A 22,497-nucleotide genomic window follows, 5' to 3' on the forward strand; every position below is an offset into this window, starting at 1 on the left:
CAGGTTTGTGGATTTTGGGCAGGAGGTAGAAACGGGCGGTGCGGGGTTGTGGGACTATGAGGTTGGAGGCGGTGGATGGGAGATCCCCTGAGGTGATGAGGTTATGAATGGTCTGGGAGATGATGGTTTGGCCCCCTTGACCATGACCCCACCTCCCACCACCAAACCATTACAGTGAAAATGCTTGAGGCGTTTCACCTCCTTTTCACCCCCTTAGGCTTCTTTTTTCACCTGTGGTAAACTAGTCCCAGTGTGATCTATTCTTGGTTTTGTAGTGAAGGATCTCCCCTTCTCCCAATCGCTATCCCTCACAGGATGAAATTCCTGTTGGAAGCTAAATTTCACCTTATGCACCAATGCAGATTCATTTGCCAACTGTGCCACCCTTCTCACTTCTTGAACTTTCTGTTCATCCATAGAAGTTCTTATTATTTCTGGAAATGAGTTTTTAAACTCCTCCAGCAGAATGATCTCTCTTAGAGCCTCATGTGCCTTATCTATTTGTAAGGCCTGCACCCATCTATCAAAATTACTATGTTTAATTCTTTGGAACTCAACATCAGTCTGACCTGGTTCTTTATGTTTCTGAACCACTGTCTATATACTTCCGGTACCAATTCATAAGCTCTGAAAATAGCCTGTTTGACATCTGCATAATCTCTTGACCCCTCATCTGACAGCACTGCAAATACCTCACTAGCTCTGCCTGAACTGACATTACCCATAAGTTCTCTGGCCACCCCATTTGTCTAGCCAATTTTTCAAATGAAATAAAAATGGCTTTGACAACTTTCTCATCGAAACGTGGCAATGTTTTAACATATTTGTCTCCATCCCTACCTTCTCCCTTCATTCTCCATCCTGTTAACTTGACTTTTCTGACTAATTCACAACTTCTGAAGTTCAAATTCTCTCTCCCTTTCTCTTTCTTTTCTCTCTCTTTCTCTTTCTGCTCAGCTAAGAACCTTTTCTTCCTTTCTTTATCTTCTAACTTCAGTTGCCTCATTTGCAATTTAAGTTTTTCTAACTCCACTGCACTTGTCTGTTTCTCTGATATACCTAAGAGCTTGACCAACTCCATTACAATTTCAGCTTTCCTTTTTCTGGTTAAACCCAATTCTAACCTGTTTGCTAATTCTAAACGTGTCCTTCCTCTGTCTTTCTAAACTTTCTTGGCAATTTTGGGAAGCATGTTCAAACCCCAAAACCTTTTTTAGCAATGTTAAGAGCCATTTCCCTCACTGTTATTTTAACCAACCACAAGTAACCGAAATTAAACAAATTTTCTCACCTAAGTTTTACTTAAAGATCTAGAATACAAATCACCAAGTATTTAAATCTGCTGGGATCTTTCGTACCCCAAAACTGTTCAAATCTGAATCCCGGACGACGAGCCCCCAAACTTTTACGACATGGAGGTCAAACCCTTCTGTTAATTAAAACCAAACATTCAGAAAAGCTCGTCTCGCTTCATAATCTGTTAAAATGTGAGTGACAAAGAACTTCTAACTTCCACTTTTAAAGAAAAATAATAATTTATTTTCCTAACTTTAATAGTGAACATTAAACAAAAGCTATTCACAAATCAACATCCCCTTTTTCTTAACTACTCATTGGCTAACCCAAATTCTATAAAAAATAGCTGTTCCAATAACACATTTATAAAACATTACATTAACTGAATCTCAAGACCACACAGTCTTTGTCTTCTCTGTTGTCTTCAATCTTCTGTCTGCTGATCTTTTTTATTGTGAGAATGTTTTACATTAAAAGGTACCTTTCATAGAGTGTTTTCTAATTTTTTGACAGCAAGATGTTAAATTGTTAGCTCTATGGCAGTTGCTCTCTCCCTAATTTTCAAAATGCCAAGTTTATATACCCCAAATGACACATTAAATTCTTATATTTCCAATGGTTTCTAGGTGTCAAAACAATAACATTCAAATTCCATTGGCTTTGGTATCCTGGGCATAATTTATACTAATTGGTTAAATTTGAACTACTGTCAAAACAGCAACTAAAACTCAGGTATCCAATTAACAGCCATTTGCTACATGATTCTATTTTGGAACAGTTCATCTCCCAGCTTTTTCAATTGAGCAGCTGAGCCTGCACTTTATGTTTACTTCAATATTCAGAAAACACTTCCTTATTTTAAAGTGAACATGCGTATTTTCAGCTTCACAACAGATAGTGTATTGCAAATCATCAAGACTGTTCCTAGGTGCTGACTCAGATTTGTTCAAGTTATTCTTATCATTAGGCAATAGAAATTTGTGTCTTAACTCAATTGCCTGAATATTGAAAGTGGTTAAAATATTTAGCTGTAAAACATTGGCAGGGAAATAATTTGTGCCACTGTAAATCAGCAGCTAAGTTGATTGTATATTCTGATGTCCAGCTACGTGAAGATATAGACAATTGTGAAGCAGCTCATTTGGAATCTAAAATCATTTTTATGATATTGGTACAGTCGCACATTGTGAGCCATGAATACAGAAAGTGAATTTTGAAAATTTGAGCCATTTACTCATTTGGCACAGATTACATTGTGCACTCGGAGTATGCAGGATACAGGGTGAGACGGCGGATACAGATCTAATATAGTTTGAGCAGTGGCAGTTTGCAATACAGCCTGCTGTCTGTACTTTCGAGTTACCAAGCAAATCAATGCAATTTCCCCTGTGAGACTGCCTCTGGCACAGATCAGAAAACCATTTAGCCCAATTTGAGGAGGTTGCCATTGCATATGGAACTTGTAAGTTGCTATCAATGGAAAATATATCAGCAACACACACCAGATAATATCATTGGACAACCTTTTAAGTTTGTCACATAATCACAAGAGAACTTGTAATTAATGATAGATTTTCCAGTTTAAAAATAAACCCCACAGTGAAATGTCCCCTTGGTACAATAATGTTTCTCACAACCACTGGCATGCTGCACATTTGCTTCTTTGTCTCGCAGTTAGGTCAATTAAACACCTTGAGATGTTTTGTTTTATGAAAGACAATAAAAGTAAGACATTATTGCAGCTTTAAGGGCTCAATCTGTGAGGAAAACCGACATACACAACAGATTTGGGGCTGTTCAAGAAGAGCCTATTTCACCAATCTGTTTATGACTAAAAGGGTAGGAATCCTAAAATAGAAAGAGTCGGTGAGTAACGTGTGAAGGGTGATCACTGAGAACCGGTGAAGGATGATGCAAGAATAACCAGTGAAGAATAATGAATGATGAACTAGTAAGGATGATCAGGAGTAAACAATGACAGGTGAGAAGAGAGTAAGTACTGAAAGATGATGAGTTCAAAGTTTGTGAGAAGATTTGTAGCTCGGGTGCTCGTTGTTGTGGTTCTGTTTGCTGAGCTGGGAATTTGTGTTGCAGACGTTTCGTCCCCTGTCTCGGTGACATCCTCAGTGCTTGGGAGCCTCCTGTGAAGCGCTTCTGTGATGTTTCCTCTGGCATTTATAGTGATTTGTATCTGCCGCTTCCGGTTGTCAGTTCCAGCTGTCCACTGCAGTGGCCGGTATATTGGCTCCAGGTCGATGTGCTTATTGATTGAATCTGTGGATGAATGCCATGCCTCTAGGAATTCCCTGGCTGTTCTCTGTTTGGCTTGTCCTATAATAGTAGTGTTGTCCCAGTCGAACTCATATTGCTTGCCATCTGAGTGTGTGGCTACTAAGGATAGCTGCTCGTGTCGTTTCGTGGCTAGTTGGTGTTCATGGATGCGGATCATTAGCTGTCTTCCTGTTTGTCTTATGTAGTGTTTTGTGCAGTCCTTGCATGGGATTTTGTACACTACATTGGTTTTGCTCATGCTGGGTATCGGGTCCTTCGTCCTGATGAGTTGTTGTCTGAGAGTGGCGGACCCAATATACCGGCCACTGCAGTGGACAGCTGGAACTGACAACTGGAAGCGGCAGAGACAAATCACTACAAATGCCGGAGGAAACATGACAGAAATGCTTCACAAGAGGCTCCCAAGCACTGAGGATGTCACCTAGACAGGAGACGAAACGTCTGCAACACAAATTCCCAGCTTGGCGAACAGGTGATCAGTGATTGATCAGTGATGGGAGTTCAATGAGTAACCAGTTACAAATGATTAGTGAGTAACCAATGAAGGTGATCAGAAAATAACCAGTGATTGGTTGATCAATGAGTAACCAGCGAAAGAAGATCAGTGAATAACTAGTGATGGGTGGGAAGCATAGTGGGTCTGGCTGGGAGAGGCATGGGCCTTAATTTATTACACGGGGAAACGTTCACAGCAGTCACTGTCATAAAGCCAATGTACTGCTGGCAACATCTGGACAAAGAGCTAGAAGCTGTACAAAGTTGTCCCAGTGTTTTCCCTGGAGCATCAGAGGCTGAGGGGTGACCTTAGAGGTTTATAAAATCACGAGGGGCATGGATAGAATATATAGAGAAGGTCTTTTCCCTGAAGTGGGGGAGTCTAGAACTAGAGGGCATAGGTTTAGGGTGAGAGGGGAAAGATTAAAAGGGGACCTAAGGGTCAACGTTTTCACGCAGAGGGTGGTGCGTGTATGGAATAAGCTGCCAGAGGAAGTGGTTGAGGCTGGTACGATTACAACATTTAAAAGGCATCTGGATGGGTATATGAATAGGAAGGGTTTAGAGGGATATGGGTCGAGTGCTGACAAATGGGACTACATTAATTTAGGGTATAGGTCAGCATTGATGAGTTGGACCAAAGGGTCCATTTCCATGCTATACATCTCTTTACTCTGAGTTTGATTGAAGTCACTCGAGAATGTGAAACTTTCCTGATCTGCAGTCAGCAGTCTCTGTCAATCCCTCCACTCCAAACAAATATGGCATCGGCTGTAATTTATTCATCAGTACTTTGGAATAAGTCCCAAGTTCTCAGTTTGGTTTTGGGATTTTGTCACAGTCACTTGGAGAAAAAGAATGAGAGTTGTTTATAGGAGTAGATGTTGATACTGGCCCAAGTAATGCATCAGTTTAAAAAACAAAGCACTTCCCCAGAATTTCCTTTATATTGTTCTTGGTCTTTTGGAAAAGGAAGATTTGAATTTATATAGGAATTTTTACAGTAACTGGAGGTCTCAACACGCTTTGCTGTCAATTAAGTTCTTTTGAAATACAATTGCAGTTGTAACATACAATTCATCAGAAATCTGACAATAAGTGGAAGAGCTTGAAGAATTTCCTGCAGAAATTATATCCAACATAAATCATAATTTCTGGGATCTTTTGTATACATTTAAGAAAGTGCCGTGCTATAAAATGACCCCATCCACTGACCTGATCATATTCCATAGCTTAAGTAAATGGGTAAACAGTTAATATTTCTTCTCTTGAGATGGTTGAGAGTCTTTGGAACTGCTTGTACAAAGAGCTGTTGGTGCAAAGTCCTTGTGTGTATTTAAGGCTGAAATAGATTCTTGTTCAGAAGGGGAAGCAAGAGTTCGCGAAGTTGGACGTGAGGGATGTTAGATCAGCCATGATTCTATTGAATAGTGAAGCTTGAGAGGCCGAATGACGTACTGCTGTTCCTATTTCTTATGGGCCCTGATCAAATTAATTACACTTTTAGACTTTTAGAATGGTAAAAATTAAGACATTTTTAAACTCTAAGAACACTAATGGGCATTTTTAAAGTGCTTAAGTAAATGCTTAATTAGCTCTAAAATTCTGCTGGATTGCACTGATTAGCAGAGTTTATGTTAGCCAGTATGCAAGTTTGAGCAGAAAAACAAAGCAAACACTTTTAAAAGCTAAACAATTTTGAGCAGAAGTTTTAGTCAGATAGCCCGTTGCTCTCAAAACTGTAGGCCAAATTTCTGTCACGAAACCCTCATAAATATCTTTACTGCTCAAACAGAAACATTAGATTAAAAAAAAAACAAAGAACAGTGGATGCTGGAAGTCAGAAAATGCTCAGCAGGTCTAGCAGCATCTGTGAAGAGAAAGCAGAGTTAATGTTTCAGGTCAGAGAAGAAGGATCACTAGACCTGAAATATTAAATCTGCTCTCTTTATAGATGCTGCCAGATTTGCTGAGTTTTTGCAGACATTAGAATGTTTAAAGCTAATGTCTGGAAGAAGTGTTAGAGCAGCTGCTGCTAGTTTGATTTGACTGGAAGTGCAATATAAAAATCGATCCATTCACACTGCAGTTCAGAAATAGTAGTACTGGGATAGGAGGGAAGGGGCCTGAGTTATTTATTGTCCTGTGATCTTTGGAACAATGTACAGGACAATTTTACACAGACACAAGCCATTGTGTTAGACCTCTCCAAAGCCTGATGAATTGTTCACTGTACGTTTATTCAAGAAAGTCCACATGCTAACTATAAATACGTTGTAGATATAATATGATCCTGCTTCTCAGGATTGTTGAGTTCCTGTTCAGTGAATGTGGGGTTGACCTTTCCTGTGTCAGCTGGTCCTTCCAGCTCATCCTTGGTAATCGTCTTCTGTGGGTACAGAGAGGAAGAGTGTCGAAATGAACAACATCAAGAGTCATTCCAGCACATACAGTTTCAATTCAAGTCTTTCAGAAGCAAATGTGCCATCTAGTTTTGTGTATAGGAATTTGACCCACGAATATATGTAGCCAGTAACATCCTTACATTCTTCTCTCAACTGACTAACTGCGATGTCAGTGCAACTGATTTTTTCAGTGAAGTTCTGGTGAAATATCTATATAAGGAAATACTTATTTTCAGTTCAGGGCTTTTGTAGTGCAGTGGTATTGTCCCTTCATCTGGGTATGGGTTCAAGTCTCACCTGATCCAGTTTGTGTCACAGCATGTCTGAGACAGATTGTTTAAAAATAACATACGATATTTCAGTTTGCAGAACAATCTGCAGTACCACTTTGGGTGGCAGCACCAGAAATCATTCATTTGTGTTCTCAGCAGCTGGGTACATGGTGCTACTACAGCTCCATCACATTCATTCTGGAGCCAGTTCTTGTATTCATTCTCAGGATGTGGGTGTTGCTGGCCAACATTTATTGTCCATCCCTAATTTGTCCAGAGGATAGCTTATCCTCTCGGATTGCAGAAGACTGGACACTAGGAGACATCTCAACATCTCAGATCACATGATAATTTTAAGTCAGGAAGGTCCCTTGGCCTCTGTATTTGCATCAAATCAGATAGCCTACTCACCCAAACAAGTTCTCACTGTCAGCCCTACTGTTTCACATTCCAGTTATTTTGTGTCCACAGTTCATTTCATGTGTTGTACAATCCAACAGTTCATTTCATGTGTTGTACAATCCTCATAGGTAAAGTGAGTTCACAATTTGAGTTGATGCCTCATCGTCCTATTATTATGATTTGGTTTGGAGCTGTATTTGAGCTATAGTAACATAACAGTTAATTTCTAACTAGTTAATACATTATTTAGTGAGAACCCCTCTCTCATTTCTCGACAGAAAAGCCAAGTTTTTCCAGTCTTGTGGCTGTCCTCTAAATATCCTGGAGTATCCTGAGGCAGCAAATCTCTGGCCTGGGACTGATTGCAGATGGGGAGTAGTTATTCCACTCAACATTTAATTAGCTAGTGGAGGACACCAACTTTGCTTTGCTAATTTTGCTGATGCACCATTTGGGAAAACTAACAGTGAATTGCTTTTCAGCCACACCCTGAATTCTGAGTTGGTGTTATTGGAAAGCCTTGTGTTCCCAGATGTGCAGCTCATTACTCAGGCACAGAGATTTTCTGGTTCCTGTTCAGCCAGGACGGGACAAACTGAAACTTATACAGCTGGGGAGATTTACTAAAGATATCAGTTTTGGAGAATGAAGATCTTTTTAAACATAGGACTGACTGGCGAATTTTGCTTGAAAATTAGATCTAACACACCACAAGCAGCATGTGGAGTATCTTGTAATTGTTTGCTATGAGGAGTTTAGTAATTTACTCTATGTATTAGTCTGTTCACTTACAGCTTGAAAGTTACCTAGAATGCCCCATTCCCAGTCCTTCACCTGAATGCCACTTCTGACCATGCTGTGTTATAACTGGCGGAAAAGCAGGAGCACAGTTATGTGACACAAAACATGAAAGAATTTCTAATTTAGAACATAGAACAGTATGGGCCCTTTGGCCCTCGATGTTGTGCTGACTTTTTATCCTACTCTAAGATCAAACTAACCTATATACCTTTCACTTTACAGTCATCCGTGTGCCTATCCAAGTGTCACAATGTCCCTAAAGTACCTGACTCAATCACCACTGCTGGCGGTGCATTCCATGCACCCACCACTCTATGTGTAAAGAATCTACCTCTGACATCTCCCTTAACCCTTCCTCCAATCATCTTAAAGTTATGCCCCCTCATGATAGCCATTTCTGCCCTTGGAAAAAGTCTCTGGCTATCCACTCTATCTATGCCTCTCATCAATATGTACATCTCTATCAAGTCACCTCTCATCCTTCTTGCTCTAATGAGAAAAATCCAAACTCCCTCAACCTTTCTTCATAAGACATGCCCCCTAGTCCAGGCAGTATCCTGATAAATCTCCTCTGCGCCCTCTCTAAAGCTTCCACATCTTTCCTATAATGAGGAGAACAGAACTGAACACAATATTCCAAGTGTGGTCTCACCAGGACTCTTTAGAACTGCAGCATAACCTGGCAGCTTTTAAAGTCAATCTCCCACTAATGAAAGCCAACATACCGTACAGTTTCTTAACAACCCTATTAACTTGGGTGGCATCTTTGAGAGATCTATGGATGTGGACCCCAAGATCCCTCTGTTCTTCCACACTGCCAAGAATCCTGCTTTTAACCCTGTAATCTGCATTCAAGTTTGACCTTCCAAAGTGAATCACTTCACATTTCTCCAGGTTGACCTCCATCTGACACTTCTCAGCCCAGCTCTACATCGTGCCACTTTGCAACCTGCAACAGCCCTCCACACTATCCACAACTCCACCAACCTTTGTGCCATTGGCTAACTTACTATCCCATCCTTCCACTTCCTCGTCCAAGTCTTTTGTAAAAATCACAAAATGCAGAAATCCCAGAACAGAGCTTTATGGAACTCCACTGGTCACCAAGCTCCAGGCTGAATACTTTCCATCTACCACCACCCTCTGTCTTCTACAGACCAACCAATTCTGTATCCAGACAGCCAAATTTCCCCGTATGCCATGCCTCCTTACTTTTCGAATGAACCTATAATGGGGAACCTTTTCAAACTCCTTGCTAGAATACAGACACATCACACCCACTGCTCTCCCTTCATCAGTGCGTTTTGTCACATCCTCAAAGAATTCAGTAAGGCTTGTGAGGCATGAACTGCCCCTCACAAAGCCATGCTGAATCTCTTTAATCAAACTATCGTTATCCAAATAATCATAAATCCTGTCTCTCAGAAACCTCTCCAATAATTTGCCCTCCACCGACATAAGACTGACTGGTCTGTAATTCCCAGGGTTATCCCTATTCCCTTTCTTGAACAAGGGAATAACATTTGCCACTCTCCAATCACCGAGCACTACTTCAGTGGACAGTGAGGACGCAAAGATCATCGCCAAAGGCACAGCAATCTCTTTCCTTGCTTTCTGTAGTAACCTTGGGTATGAAAGTCAATGAAAGCAAGCAAGCAGGTACAGCAGGCAGTGAAGAAAGCTAATGGCATGCTGGCCTTCATAACAAGAAGATTTGAGTATAGGAGCAAGGAGGTCCTTCTGCAGCTATACAGGGCCCTGGTGAGACCGCTCCTGAAGTATTGTGTGCAGTTTTGGTCTCCACATTTGAGGAAGGACATTCTAGCTATTGAGGGAGTGCAATGAGGTCAATTCCCGGAATGGCGGGACTATTATATGTTGAAAGATTGAAGTGACTGGGCTTCTATACCCTTGAGTTTAGAAGGATGAGAGGGGATCTGACTGAGATGTATAAGATTATCAAAGGGTTGGATACTCTGGAGCTAGGAAGCATGTTTCTGCTGATGGGTGAGTCCAGAACCGGAGGACACAGTTTTTTAAAAAAGGGTAGGCCATTTAGAACAGAGTTGAGGAGAAACTTCTTCACCTCGAGAGTGGTGGATATATGGAATGCTCTGCCCCAAGTCTTTGAATAGTTTCAAGGAAGAGATGGATAGAGCCCTTGAAGATAGTGGAATCAAGGGTTATGGGGTTAAGGCAGGAACAGGATACTGATTGTGGATGATCAGCCATGATCATAATGAATGGTGGTGCTGGCTTGAAGGGCCGAATGGCTACTCTTGCACCTATTGTCTATTGTATATCTGTCTGGCATAGGGGACTTAACAATCCTCATAGTTTTCAAAATTTCTAGTACACCCTCCTTCTTAACATCAACCTGTTTGAGTGTATCAGCCTGTTTCACGCTGTCCTCAGAAACGTCAAGGACCCTCTCAGTCGGGAATAGTAAAGCAAAGTAATTCATTAAGGACCTCCTCTACCTACTCCAACTCCAGGCACAGGTTCCTCCACTATTCCTGATTGGTACTACCCTCACTCTGGCCATCCTGTTGTTCCTCACATAACTGTAGAATGCCTTAGGATTTTCCTTAATCCTACCCACCAAGGCTTTTTCATACCCCTTCTAGCTCTCCTAAGTCCATTCTTCAGTTCCTTCCTCGCTACCTTGTAACTCACTAGAGCCCTGTCTGATCCTTGCTTTTTCAACCTTAATTAAGCTTCCTTCGTCCTCTTGACTGGATGTTCCACATCTCTTGTCATCCAAGCTTCCTTCACCTGACCAAATCTTCCTTGCCTCAGTGGGACAAACCTATCCAGAACTTGCACAAAGTGCTCCCTAAACAACCTCCACATTTCTGTCGTGCAAATCCTTGAGAATACTGTTCCCAATTTATGCTCCATAGTTCCTGCCATTGTAATTCCCCCTCTCCCAATTAAATATTTACCCATGCCATCTGCTCTGACCCCTCTTCATGATTGTAGTAAAGGTTAGGGAGCTGTGATCACTATCACCAAAACGCTGCGCCACTGAGAGATCTGACACCTGACCTGATTTGTTACCAAGCACCAAATCCAATATGGCCTCCCCTCTAGTCGGCCTATCTACATATTGAGTCAGAAATCCTTTCTGAACACACCTGACAAAATTTGTTCCATCCAAACTATTTGCACTAAGGAGGTTCTAATCAATATTAGGGAAGTTGAAGTCCCCCATGACAACAACCCTGTTAATTCTGCACTTTTCCAAAATCTGTCTCCCAATCTGCTCCTCCGTGTCTCTGTTGCTATTTGGCGATCTATAGAAAACTTCCAATAAAGTGACTGCTCCTTTCCTGTTTCTGACTTCCACTCATAATGACTCAGCAGACAAGCCATCCTCAATGACCTTCCCTTTCTGCAGCTGTGATACTAACCCTGATTAGCAATGCCACTCCCCCACCTCTTTTACCTCCCTCCCTGTTCTCTTTGAAATATCTAACCCCTGGAACATGCAACAACCAATCCTGCCCTTGTGATCTCCAAGTTTCCGTAATGGCCACAACATCGTACCTTCAAGTACTGATCCATGCTCTATTTTTATTACCTTTATTCCTGATGTTTCTTGTGTTAAAATAGACACTTTAAACAAACATATTTGATTTAAAACATCCATGAAAGTACAAAACACAATTTAAACTGTGCTATCACTCTCATCAAGTACCTGTGAGTGAACACTTCTGTTGGCAAGGTAAGTGTGGCATAGCATATCCCTGTATGTGAACAAGAGCTTCACGTCCACCGTGTTCCTCTTCCCTCCTGTGGGAATCAGTAGCGGGTTTAGTGCACATCAATCACATGACAAGAACAACAGCTCTGAACGTAATTGAAGAAATGCTATGTTATTTCAGAACTAATTCTGCTCAGAGCAAACTGCTGATCACAATCATCATTATTAGTCGGGTTCAAACGGGGCTTCTAGCCACACAGATCTCAAAATGACTGATCTTGGATGCTTAACAAATTCAGCTTTGGTTAGGACCTGGATGGGAGACTTCCTGGGAATATCAGGTGCCATAAGCTTTAAACGGCTCTTGATGTCCCTACCTCGGAGCCTGGAGTCCTGGGTTCAAGACCCATCAGCTCCAGAGATCAAAACCTTGTGGGCCTGAAATAAACCTTTGCTGTTGATGTTAGCAGCCACTAAATGTGGGGTTGTGTTCAGTGGCTACTGACATCAATAGGAAAGGTGTATTTCAGATCTTCGAGCCCCCACGAGTCACCTGTGGATGCTGTAACTCATAAAATTATGAGTCTGCTGAAAAGTGTAGATCTCAAGCTCACTTAGCTGTGGAAAAGCCTGATTAGGTCCCATGTGGATTATAGTGAGCAAATCTGGACACTACACATTAGGAAAGATATACTGACAATGGAGAGACTAGAATTTAGGTTTGCAAGAATGATAACCTGGATTCCAGGGATTGTTAGGAGGAAAGATTATACAAAACTTTTATTTTCTCTGGGAGTTAGAAGGCTACGGGGTGATCTAAATTAGTATTTAAGACATTAACAGGAAAAGATAGGATAAATTATTTCCATTGGTTAGGGATTCCATAAGTAGGGGGTATAGTATAGCCAGAGCATTTAGATGAGACGTCAGGAATGCACTAAGGTTGGTAGGTGTTTGGATTGTCTTTCACATGTGGCAGTTGATGGGAGTTCAGTTATTAGTTTTAATTCTGAGGTTTATAAACTGTTCTTAAGCACAGATTTTAAGGGATATGAGCCAAAAGCAAGTATATGGAGTTTAGTCACAGATCATCCATGATCTTATTGAGTGATGAAACAGGTTTGGGGCCTCAATGTCCTATTCCCCTTACTATGGTAATTCCCATTGGGATCTGCCATAAAGTGTAAATCCCTATACTCATCCCTGTAGGGATCTGGTGCAAAGTGCCGACCCTAAACCCCGTTCACATAGGAATCTGTGGTAAGGTATTTATCACAAACTCACTCCTGTGAGGATCTATTGAAAAGTGGGATCCCAAGCTCATTCCAATCTTGATCTGCGACAAGGTGTCAATTCCCAAACTTATTCCATAGAAATCTGCTGCAAAGTTTGGTCCCATAACTCATTGCCTTCGGGACCTGCTGCAAAGTGTGGATTCCCAAACCCATTCCCATAGGGATCTGCTACAAAGTGCAAATTCCAAAACTCATTGCTCCCAGGATCTGATGCAATGTGTGTGTACCCAAACCCATTCCCACAAGGATCTTGTGGATTTGGTGCAAGGTGTGGATCCCTGATCTGGTTCCTGTGGGAATTTACTGCAAAGTGTGGACTCCCAAACTCATTGCCATAGGCAACTGCTGCAAAGTGTGGTTCCTAACTCATTCCCATGGGATCTGCTGCAAAGTTTGATTCCCCTAACTCACTGCTGTAAGTCTGGATCCCCAAATTGTATCTCTGTAGTGATATGCTGCAGATAATGGATCCCAAACTCATTACCATCATGAACCTACTGCAAACTCCCAAATACATTGCCATAGGGATATGCTGCAAAGTTTCTCTCCCTAACTCATTCCTATGGGGATCTGCTGCAAAATGTGGATCCCAACAACTTATTCCTATTCATAATGGACGGCAGCTATATTTGGACGGAGTTGTGTAAGAGAATCTTGGCTCTATCTGATTTGTTTTATTGCATAGAAATTGATATCAATACTTCTTTATGCCTCTTCAAAACAATGTTATTACCTACCTTGCCTAATAAACTTGATAACATAAAAGAAAGCACTAACCTGTCAGCAAACTGATAATGAGACCAAGGACCAATACAGTCATAGTTCCTATTGGGCTCAAGTAAAGATACGAGATTGAATACAAAGTGTCTGCAATTACTGGTCTGAAATTGAAGAAGAGAACATATTTTAAGATTGGTGTTGATATACAATAAAGACCATGTTGTGTTACGCTGTGAAATAGACCGAATAGATGCGTTGGTAAAGGGGAACTCGGTAAGAATGAGGCGAATAATCTGTCGATTTACTGTTGCTTGAAATCTTGAAATTGGGTTTAAATCCCAGCCAGCCTGGTGAGATAGAAACCTAACTTCCTGCAGTCTGCATGTTGGCTATGTATGGATATGTTCACCTGATAGCACTGCTCATGACTAAATTGGTAACCACAGAAGGAATCATTTTTTATAGGAATTGAAAATGTCACTGGTAAAATTAAATCTTCTGTTCTGAAGGTGGAGTTTTTGATATTACAAATTTAGATATAATAATTCACCTTCAGACTCCACAGATCCTGCCCACTATCTATAAGGGACAGGTCAGGAATGTGTTGGAATACCCTTACATGACTGAATGAGTGCAGGTCCAAAAACATTCACATATCTAAGCACAATCCAAGAAAAAGCAGTTTGCTTGATTTGCAACCCATCCACCATCTTCAGTGTTCACTGCCTTGCTAGCAACACAGTAGCTATTGTACCATTTGTGCATTTCAGCAACTTGCCAAGGCTCCTTGCTAAAGTTGTGATCTCTTCCATCTAGAAAGACAATGGCAGCAGATGCATGGGAACACCATTACTTGCAGTTCCCATTGAAACCACACTCCATCCTGACTTGGAACTATGCTGCTGTTCTTTCAGTTTCTCTTGGACAAAATCATGGAACTTCCTTCCTCACATCAGTGTGGGTGTTCTTCCATCATGGTATCACATCAAGTTATATTTATATAAGTATTGGGCGAATTGTAGGGAATAAATTTCAGATCTTTGAGCATAAGTAATTAATGGCACAACCACCAATCGTGAATTGATTTTAAATCAGGAAAGCTCAAAAGGCCAAAACTGGTGTAGTGTAGAGACCTCAGAGGATTGCAAGGCTGGAGATGATTGCACAGTTAGGGAAGTGTGAGGCCACAGCAAGGTTTATAAACAAGGAAGAGAATTGACTGGGAGCCAGTGCAGGTCAGTGAGCAGAGGGATGATAAGTAGATTGGAGATGATGTCAGTTGAGAAACACGCAGCAGGGTTTTGGATGACTTCAGGTTAATGGAGGGTAAAATGTGGGTGACTCGTCAGAATTCTATTGGAATAAAGGAGTCTAGTGTGATTTAGCAGCACACGAGAGAACTGTTTTTGCCCGAGGTTAAGAATTAACAATATGTTGATGTTGTGATGGTGTTGATATGTGATCAAAAGCACATCTTGGGATGATATATGTAACCAACGGCAGCACTTGGATCACAACAGTTTGTGAATATGACTCACCACCAACTTATCAAGGATATGGATATGGGTAATAAATGCTGACCTAACCAGCAATGCTCCCGTCCCATACATGAATAAATAAAACTTTGAGAGATTGTTCTGATATTGACACGATAACACTCAACTCTGTAATGTTGCTACTTTGCAGAAGGGGAGTGAGAGAGATGAGGACCCCAAACTAGACAATCAGCATCACCTAGAGGACCCTGAGACAGGTAGTCAGCATTACCAAGAAGAATGAGTCAAGTGACGATCCTGAGACAAGTAATCAGCAAGAGCTGGTGAGCTGAGAACCCAGAAGCAGATAGACTCGTGGTGAACCTGTGTGGCTGTCTGGAGCAGTGGCAGTTGGGTTAAAGGGAACAGAGAAGTTCCAGAAGCAGATAGACCAGCAGCAGGACTGCTTCAACAAAACAGGAGTGTGATGTTTCAGGAGACCAAGTAGGCCAATTGGTGAGTATTTCTGTCTTGTCTGTCTGACTGATCTTAACTCAACATCCATGAATACAGTTTAGGAACATTACAGAGTAATTTGTAATTTAGAACTTCACAAAAATATTTAATAGTTTTGAGGGGTTCTGCTTGTTTAACATAATCAAGAGTAACATTTCTCTTGTCTAGTTAAGTCAGAGTAAAGGTAAGTTAAAAGCATAGGTCCATAGACTAGGAGAAAATGAGGATTGCAGATGCTGGAGATCAGAGTCAAAACGTGTGGCGCTGGAAAAACACAGCAGGTCAGGTAGCATCCAAGGAGCAGAAGAGTCGATGTTTTGGGCATAAGCTCTTCATCAGTCCATAGACTGTTTAGTTGTGATGTGTCTTGGGAGCTCAGGCCCTTGATTTGCTCTTCGTGCACTATGAGAAATCGTAGACTCTTCTGGTGGTCTAGATGACTGAGAGTGTAGGAGGTCTATCTGTCTGGAGAACTTGATTAGGCAGCTGGGTGATCACAATTTATCCATGAGGCTGAGAGCTTTGTTGATTGCATGTTTCTGACGTATTTCCTGTACACAAAAAGCAGGATAAATCCAACCTGGCCAAATGCCACATCACCGGTCTACTCTCAACATCAGTTACGTGATGGAAATTGCCATCAATCGTGCCATGAAGCAGTACTTGCTTTGCAGTGCACTTGTTTAGGAATTACCTGCCTGCTCATGTTCAGTTTGGGTTCAGTCAGGCACTCAGCTCCTAACTTCTTTACAAACATGGACAAAAAAGCTGAACAACTAAAGGTGAGGTGGACATGACTGCCTTTGACTCCAGGGCTGCACTTCACTGAGTGTGGTATCAAGGAGCTCTAGCAAAACTAGATGAGAATTGTGAGAAATCTGTCTGCTGGTTGCTGTCATTTCTGACATGAAGGAAGAGGGCTATGGTTGTTGGAAGTCAGTCATTTCAGTTCCAGAACATTCTTGCAGGAGTTTTGTAGGATATTGGAAGATCTTCTCTACTCTTCATCATCCTATTAAGCATGTTAAGATTGTGCAAAGGAGCTGAAATTGGGCTAGGACGTGAAGCCTCCTTCCTGCACTGAAAAATAAGGCCGCAGCAGAATTGGTGCTTTGACCAAGGATAGTGGCTACTAAACTGAGTGAGTAACACCATGTAGTGAAGCTGAGGCCCACCAGAGCTCCAAGCCTGTGTCAAATGTTGGTGATATTTTTCCTCCTTAATTATATACCATTCCTTGCCCTCCCCTCCACTCTTTGATAATGGGGCCAGTGGGAAACCTCTCTGTCAGTGGATACCATTTACCAGTATTCCCAGTCTCTCCAGCACTCTGTCCCTTTTCCTGAATGTGTGAAATGGCTCCATTCATGAGAGCCTGTCTGTGATCTGAAAACAAAGCAATCCCTACCTGATATTTGAGAGATCATAGTGTTAGATCACACTGGTGAAGGTAGATGGCTCTTTCACAGGGAGAGTGGTGAAAGGGTCCAACAAATTGCCTGACAATTTTGCTTTATTGGTGAACTGCTCAAAGAGCATAAGAAAGTAAGAAATTTTATTGACGATTCTCTGTGAACCGGACGCCAAATGTATAGATAGGATTTGTTGAAATAACTTATCCAGTTGTTACTTTAAGAATAATTAAGAAACATGTAACCTTAATAAGGAGGAGAAGGAAGAATATCTAACGCAAGGAGAAAGAAAGATAAAATGATAAATGTAATTTAACAATATGATTTCCACAGCAGAACCAGATTTTAACACTTTAGGAACATGAATATCCATGAACACTTTGTTCAAGGCTACATTTCTTCTTGCTTTACCTGGAAGTCATCTCTGTAGTTTGGTTTATTGTTGTCCAGGGGCTTCCTGTCACTGGCTGTGTAGTGTCAGTGGTGTTAAAGAAGCATCCTGCTGTATTGAGGACTAGTGGTCGGGTTTGGTCAGGTAGTGGTTGATAAACTTGTCCACCGATTCCTATCCACAGTGTCAATATGAAACTGACAGCAAGGCCAGATAGTGCACCCTGGGATCAAATAGGCAGTTATCAGGTTTAGTGAGAACGTTTAACACCAGCATTGTAAAACAGTAACAAAGTCGCCTCCAGCTTCCATCTTGAGACCAGCACTCACCCTGGTCCCTCGTGTTGCTTGTGATCTGAGGGTTTTACCCCCACACTCTCAAAATAAATTCCAAATTCCATCTAAACCCAAAGGAAGCCAAACATTTGCAAAATTCATTTCAACTTGTACCTGAAGTTGGAAAGATTCAAACAATTTTGCCTAGACTTTTCCCTAATAATATGGATATTATGAATAGGAAACGTTTCTTCTAAACCTTGATCGTATAATTTGACACTGTTAGACACAGTCCATTTTGTACATCGCTCTTACAGTGGAGTGGTGGAGGCTTTGATGGGTTTAATGAGCAGAAGAGGTATAGACTTTCAAGGAATCATAAGGACTTAGGTGAAATAGGCCTAGTCAGGATGAGATTTAGGTCCTTGATAGTCCAAGTAGTGCTCTCAGTCTGCCTCAGCACGGGTGACAGATTGCAGTTGTCTGCTGTGCCTTGGCACTACAGAGAGTGAGGCTCTGGCTGTGGATGAAATCCAGGATTGTGAGCTTTCCTTTGGTAAGGATAGTGATAAGGAAGCTGAGGAGAGGCCTCAGTATCCATATCATTTGCTGTGCCACTCAGATACCATCATGCTTTTGGAGCCAAGGACTGTCAAAAGCTGTCATCCTGGATTGCATCAAGCCAGTCTTTGGGCCCAAACATCCTTGTTACAGTCTCGATATAATGTATAACAATTCAAGTATCAGTATCTACAATGTCTTTTACAATGGTCTCTCCCATCATCAGATTTCATTATCAAGTAGACCCTGAATCACTACTGCCTACACACACATCAGTACTCTGAGTCAGTCATTGGTATGATGTCCTTTTAAAAAAAAAAGAAGTTCACACAGGTATACATGTGATCACAAGTACCATTTGACCTGGCTTATCCCCCATTCAAATATCATTGTCAACCACGGTTCAATGGAAAGTACAGAGACATACCGGGAGCAACACCAAGCATACTTAAAAATGAGCTGTCAACTTGGTGTAGCTAACAAACAGGACTACTTACATGTCAAACAGCATAAGCAGCAAATGATAGTTGGAGCTAAGTGATCCCAGAACCAATAGATCAGATCTAAGCTGCCAACACAATTATGTATAATGGCGGACAGTTAAACAAGTCACTGGAGGAGGAGGCTCTACCAAATCCCAATTGTTAGTGATGGAAGAGCCCAGCACCTCAGTGTAAACGATAAGGCTGAAGCTGTTGCACCAATCTTCAGCCAGAGGTTCTGAGTGAATGATCCATCTTGGCCTTCTCCGTTGGTCCTCAGCATCACAGATGCCAGTTTTCAGCCAATTTGATTCACTTCATTTGATATCAAGAAATTGTTGGAGGTACTAGATATTGCAAAGGCAATGGACCCTGACAGCATTCCACAACAGTATTGAAAATGTGTGCTGCAGAACTTGTCACACCCTTAGCCAATCGACCTGACAATGTGGAATATTGTCCAGCATGTCCTGTACAAAGAAAGCAAGACAAATTTAACCCACCCAATTATCACCCCATTAGTCTACTCTCAACCATCAGTAAAGTGAAGGAAGGTAACATCAACAGCGCTATCAAGTAGTACCTACTTAGCAATGACCTGCTCACTGATGCCTGGTTTTACATTCTGCCAGGGCCACTCAGCTCCTGGTTCAAACATAAACAAAAGAGTTGAATTTCAGAGGTGAGATGAAAGTGACAGAGTGGTTGCATTTGAGAAGATGTGACATCAGGAGCTCTAGCAAATCATGGGCCAAACTCTCCTCTGGTTGGAGTCATACCTGGCACATAGAAAGATGGTTGTTGTTGTCAGAGGTCAGTCATCTCAGCTCCAGGACATCTCTGCAGGAGCTCCTCATGGTTGCCCAACCATCTTCAGCTGCTTCATCAATGACCTTCCCTCCATCATGAGAAGTGGAGATGTTTGCTGATGACTGCACAATGTTTACCACGATTTGCAACTCCTCAGATACTGAAGTAGTCCATGTTCAGATGCAATAAGATTTGTACAATATCCAGACTTGGGCTGACAAGTGGCAAGTAACATTGTCGTCACACAAATACCAGGCCATGATTATTTCCAATACGAAACAATCTAACCATTGCCTCTTGATTTTCAATGGTGTTGCTATCAATGAATCCCCCACTATCAATGTCTTGGCAGTTATCATTGACTAGAAACTGAACTGGACTCATCACATAAATACAATAGCTACAAGAGCAGTTCAGATGCTAGAAACTACAATTAGTAACACAGCTCCTGACTCCTCAAAGTCTGTCTACCATCTATAGGGCACAAGTCAGGAGTATGATGGAATTGCCTGGATGGGTTCAGCTCCAGCAACACGAAAGAAGCTTGAAACCATCCTGGACATGGTAGCCCACTTGATTGGCATTAAATCCATAAGCATTCATTCCCCCCCACCAGTTAAGCTCAGTAGCAACTATGTGTACTACCTATAAGACGCAGCGAAGAAATTCACCAAAGATGCTTAGATAGCATCTTCCAAACCCATGACCACTTCCATCGAGATGGACAAGGGCAACAGATGCATGGGAACACCACCACCTGCAAGTTTCTCTCCAAGCTGCTTACCATCCTGACTTGGAACTATATTGCTGTGCCTTCATTATCGCTGGATCAAAATCCTGGAATTCTGTCCCTCAGGAAAAGATTGTAGTGGCTCAAGGAAGCAGCTCATCACCACCTTCTCAAGGGCAACTAGGAATGGGAAATACAAATACCGGCCTGCCGGCAATGTCTATGTCCCACGTGTGACTAAAGAAAAAACGTACACTTTTTATACTACCTTCTGCACTACGACCACTGAACACCAGTTTTCTTTTTTTTTATCTAAAACATGTCTTGTTTCTAAAGTGGAAATAGAAATCAACTTTTTGCTTCTCCACTTCGAAGATTTCCGTTACAGCACTAGAAAACTTTTTTGCATGCTCTCTTTGCCATTGCTTTGATTCTTGCACAATCAAAATGATCTTGTCACCTCCAGCAGTTACAGTGTTCCTTCTGTTTAAGAGATGCAGGTTGGATTTAAGCAACGCAGGTGAGATTTAAATAGTGTAAATTAGATTTAAGCAGTTTGGATGGGTATATGAATAGGAATAGGAATATGAATAGAGTGATATAGGCAAAATGCTGGTAAATGGGACTCAGTCAGATTGGGATGTCAGGTTGGTGTGGAGAAGTTGGACCGAAGGGTCTCTTTCTGTGTTCTATGACTCTTTGATTCAGTGCAGGTTAGATTTAAGTAATTCAAGTTAGACTGAATGGGAATTGGGGGCCCTCTTGTAGTACAGTGCTAGTGTCCCTGCCCCTGGTCTGAAAGACCTAGGTTCAAGTCCTACCTGCTCTAGAGGTGTGCAGTAACCTCGGAACATGTTTATTCGAAAAATAGGTTTGAAAAAAATGAATGAGAACAGGTTAGATTTAAACAGTGTAGATTACATTTGATGAGATCAAGATGGATTTAAGCAAAGTAGGCTAGATTTAGCTAGAGCAGGTTAGATTTAAATCAAGCAGGTTAGTTTTAAGTAAGTGTTAACAATATTGCGCACTCTGCTAATGCATGCATTGTAATTAGTCCTGGCAACCTGGAGCTATCGTTGCATTGAGCAATAAGCACAAAGTTGACTGTCTGCATTCTCTTTGACTGATGCGGGGTAATTTCACATGATTCTCAAGCTGTTTTTGGGGTTATCTAACTTAACCCTGAGTTAGTGAATCCTAAAGATGTTAACCCATAAAACAAACTATCTAATCACTTTATTACTTGAGTGTTACACCTGTAACTGCCTACCAACATCTAGTTAAGTTCAAACTATGGTAATTGGCTTTGAAATCCGAAAGTGCCTGTTTAAGTGTTGTGTAAAGTAATTGCTTTGAAAGGTTTAATATTGGACATTGCATTAAATTCAAGCAAGTCTAAAGGTTCATACAAGTTTGGATCGGCATAAGGTTGAACATCTTAGGATCTTGTGAAGTACAGGTGCAGAGGTCTCCTCATAATTGAGTCACAAATGTCTGTCTCATTTGAGTATTACTCAGAAAAGACATTTTGTTGAAGTTTCTTCTCTTGCACCCAGCAAGTCAATTTACAAGAAATACTAATGTCTTGGGAAGACCATTTAAACTATATGAGAGGAGATTGCTGATTTGTTGGCATTAGGGTCTGATTGGTAGAGGAGCTGCCATGAGAATGCATCAGTTAATAATTGCTGACAGTTAACTATCAAGCTTTATTTAAATTTAAGAAGTTTGACACTGACTAGTCAAGGCATTGACCTGAGAAATGAACCAGGGAATGACTTTAACTTATTTTGTTACATACTTTTTGTCTGCAAAGAACAGGGCCTTAAGCAGTAATAAATGTGGCTTTCAGTGTGCACCTTAATTGCAGCCCAATAGACAAACCTTAACCAATATCACTTTGTTCAAGATACAAGAGCCACCTGTTGTTCAGTCACTAATGGTTGTGCCTCTATCATTGTAAACTAAATAGACCCTTCGAAATATTTCAGGCGAGAGGAATGGGCAACATTCTACAGATAAATACCCCTAAAAGCAGGTGCCACATTAGCATGGGGATGTGATAATCCCTACAAGGCCCATGAGTAATCACTAATTGATCTCTTTGTGGATTTAAAAAAAAGGATGTTTTAATGCTGGTGGTCAGTAGGATAAAAAA

At 41.3% G+C, this 22,497-nt stretch overlaps 1 protein-coding gene across 2 annotated transcripts in view; it reads right to left on the bottom strand.

Moving 5' to 3' along the window:
• Positions 1-5,989: 5,989 nt before the first annotated feature.
• The window catches only part of slc5a8l (solute carrier family 5 member 8, like), a 91,347-nt gene continuing 74,839 nt past the window's right edge, over positions 5,990-22,497 (bottom strand). Inside the window, exons 12-15 of one of the 2 annotated variants that reach the window (XM_043717040.1) lie at positions 17,499-17,701; positions 13,742-13,845; positions 11,664-11,758; positions 5,990-6,472 (exon numbers count right to left, since the gene is read on the bottom strand). In XM_043717040.1, the coding sequence (XP_043572975.1) occupies positions 6,347-6,472; positions 11,664-11,758; positions 13,742-13,845; positions 17,499-17,701 (528 nt within the window). In that variant the 3' untranslated portion in view covers positions 5,990-6,346. Of the gene's footprint in view, positions 6,473-11,663; positions 11,759-13,741; positions 13,846-15,772; positions 16,227-17,498; positions 17,702-22,497 lie in introns of those variants that run through there. The other variant, XM_043717041.1, reaches the window with a different exon arrangement.

This window comes from Chiloscyllium plagiosum, chromosome 26 (genome assembly GCF_004010195.1).
Source record: "Chiloscyllium plagiosum isolate BGI_BamShark_2017 chromosome 26, ASM401019v2, whole genome shotgun sequence".
NCBI lineage: Eukaryota > Metazoa > Chordata > Chondrichthyes > Orectolobiformes > Hemiscylliidae > Chiloscyllium > Chiloscyllium plagiosum.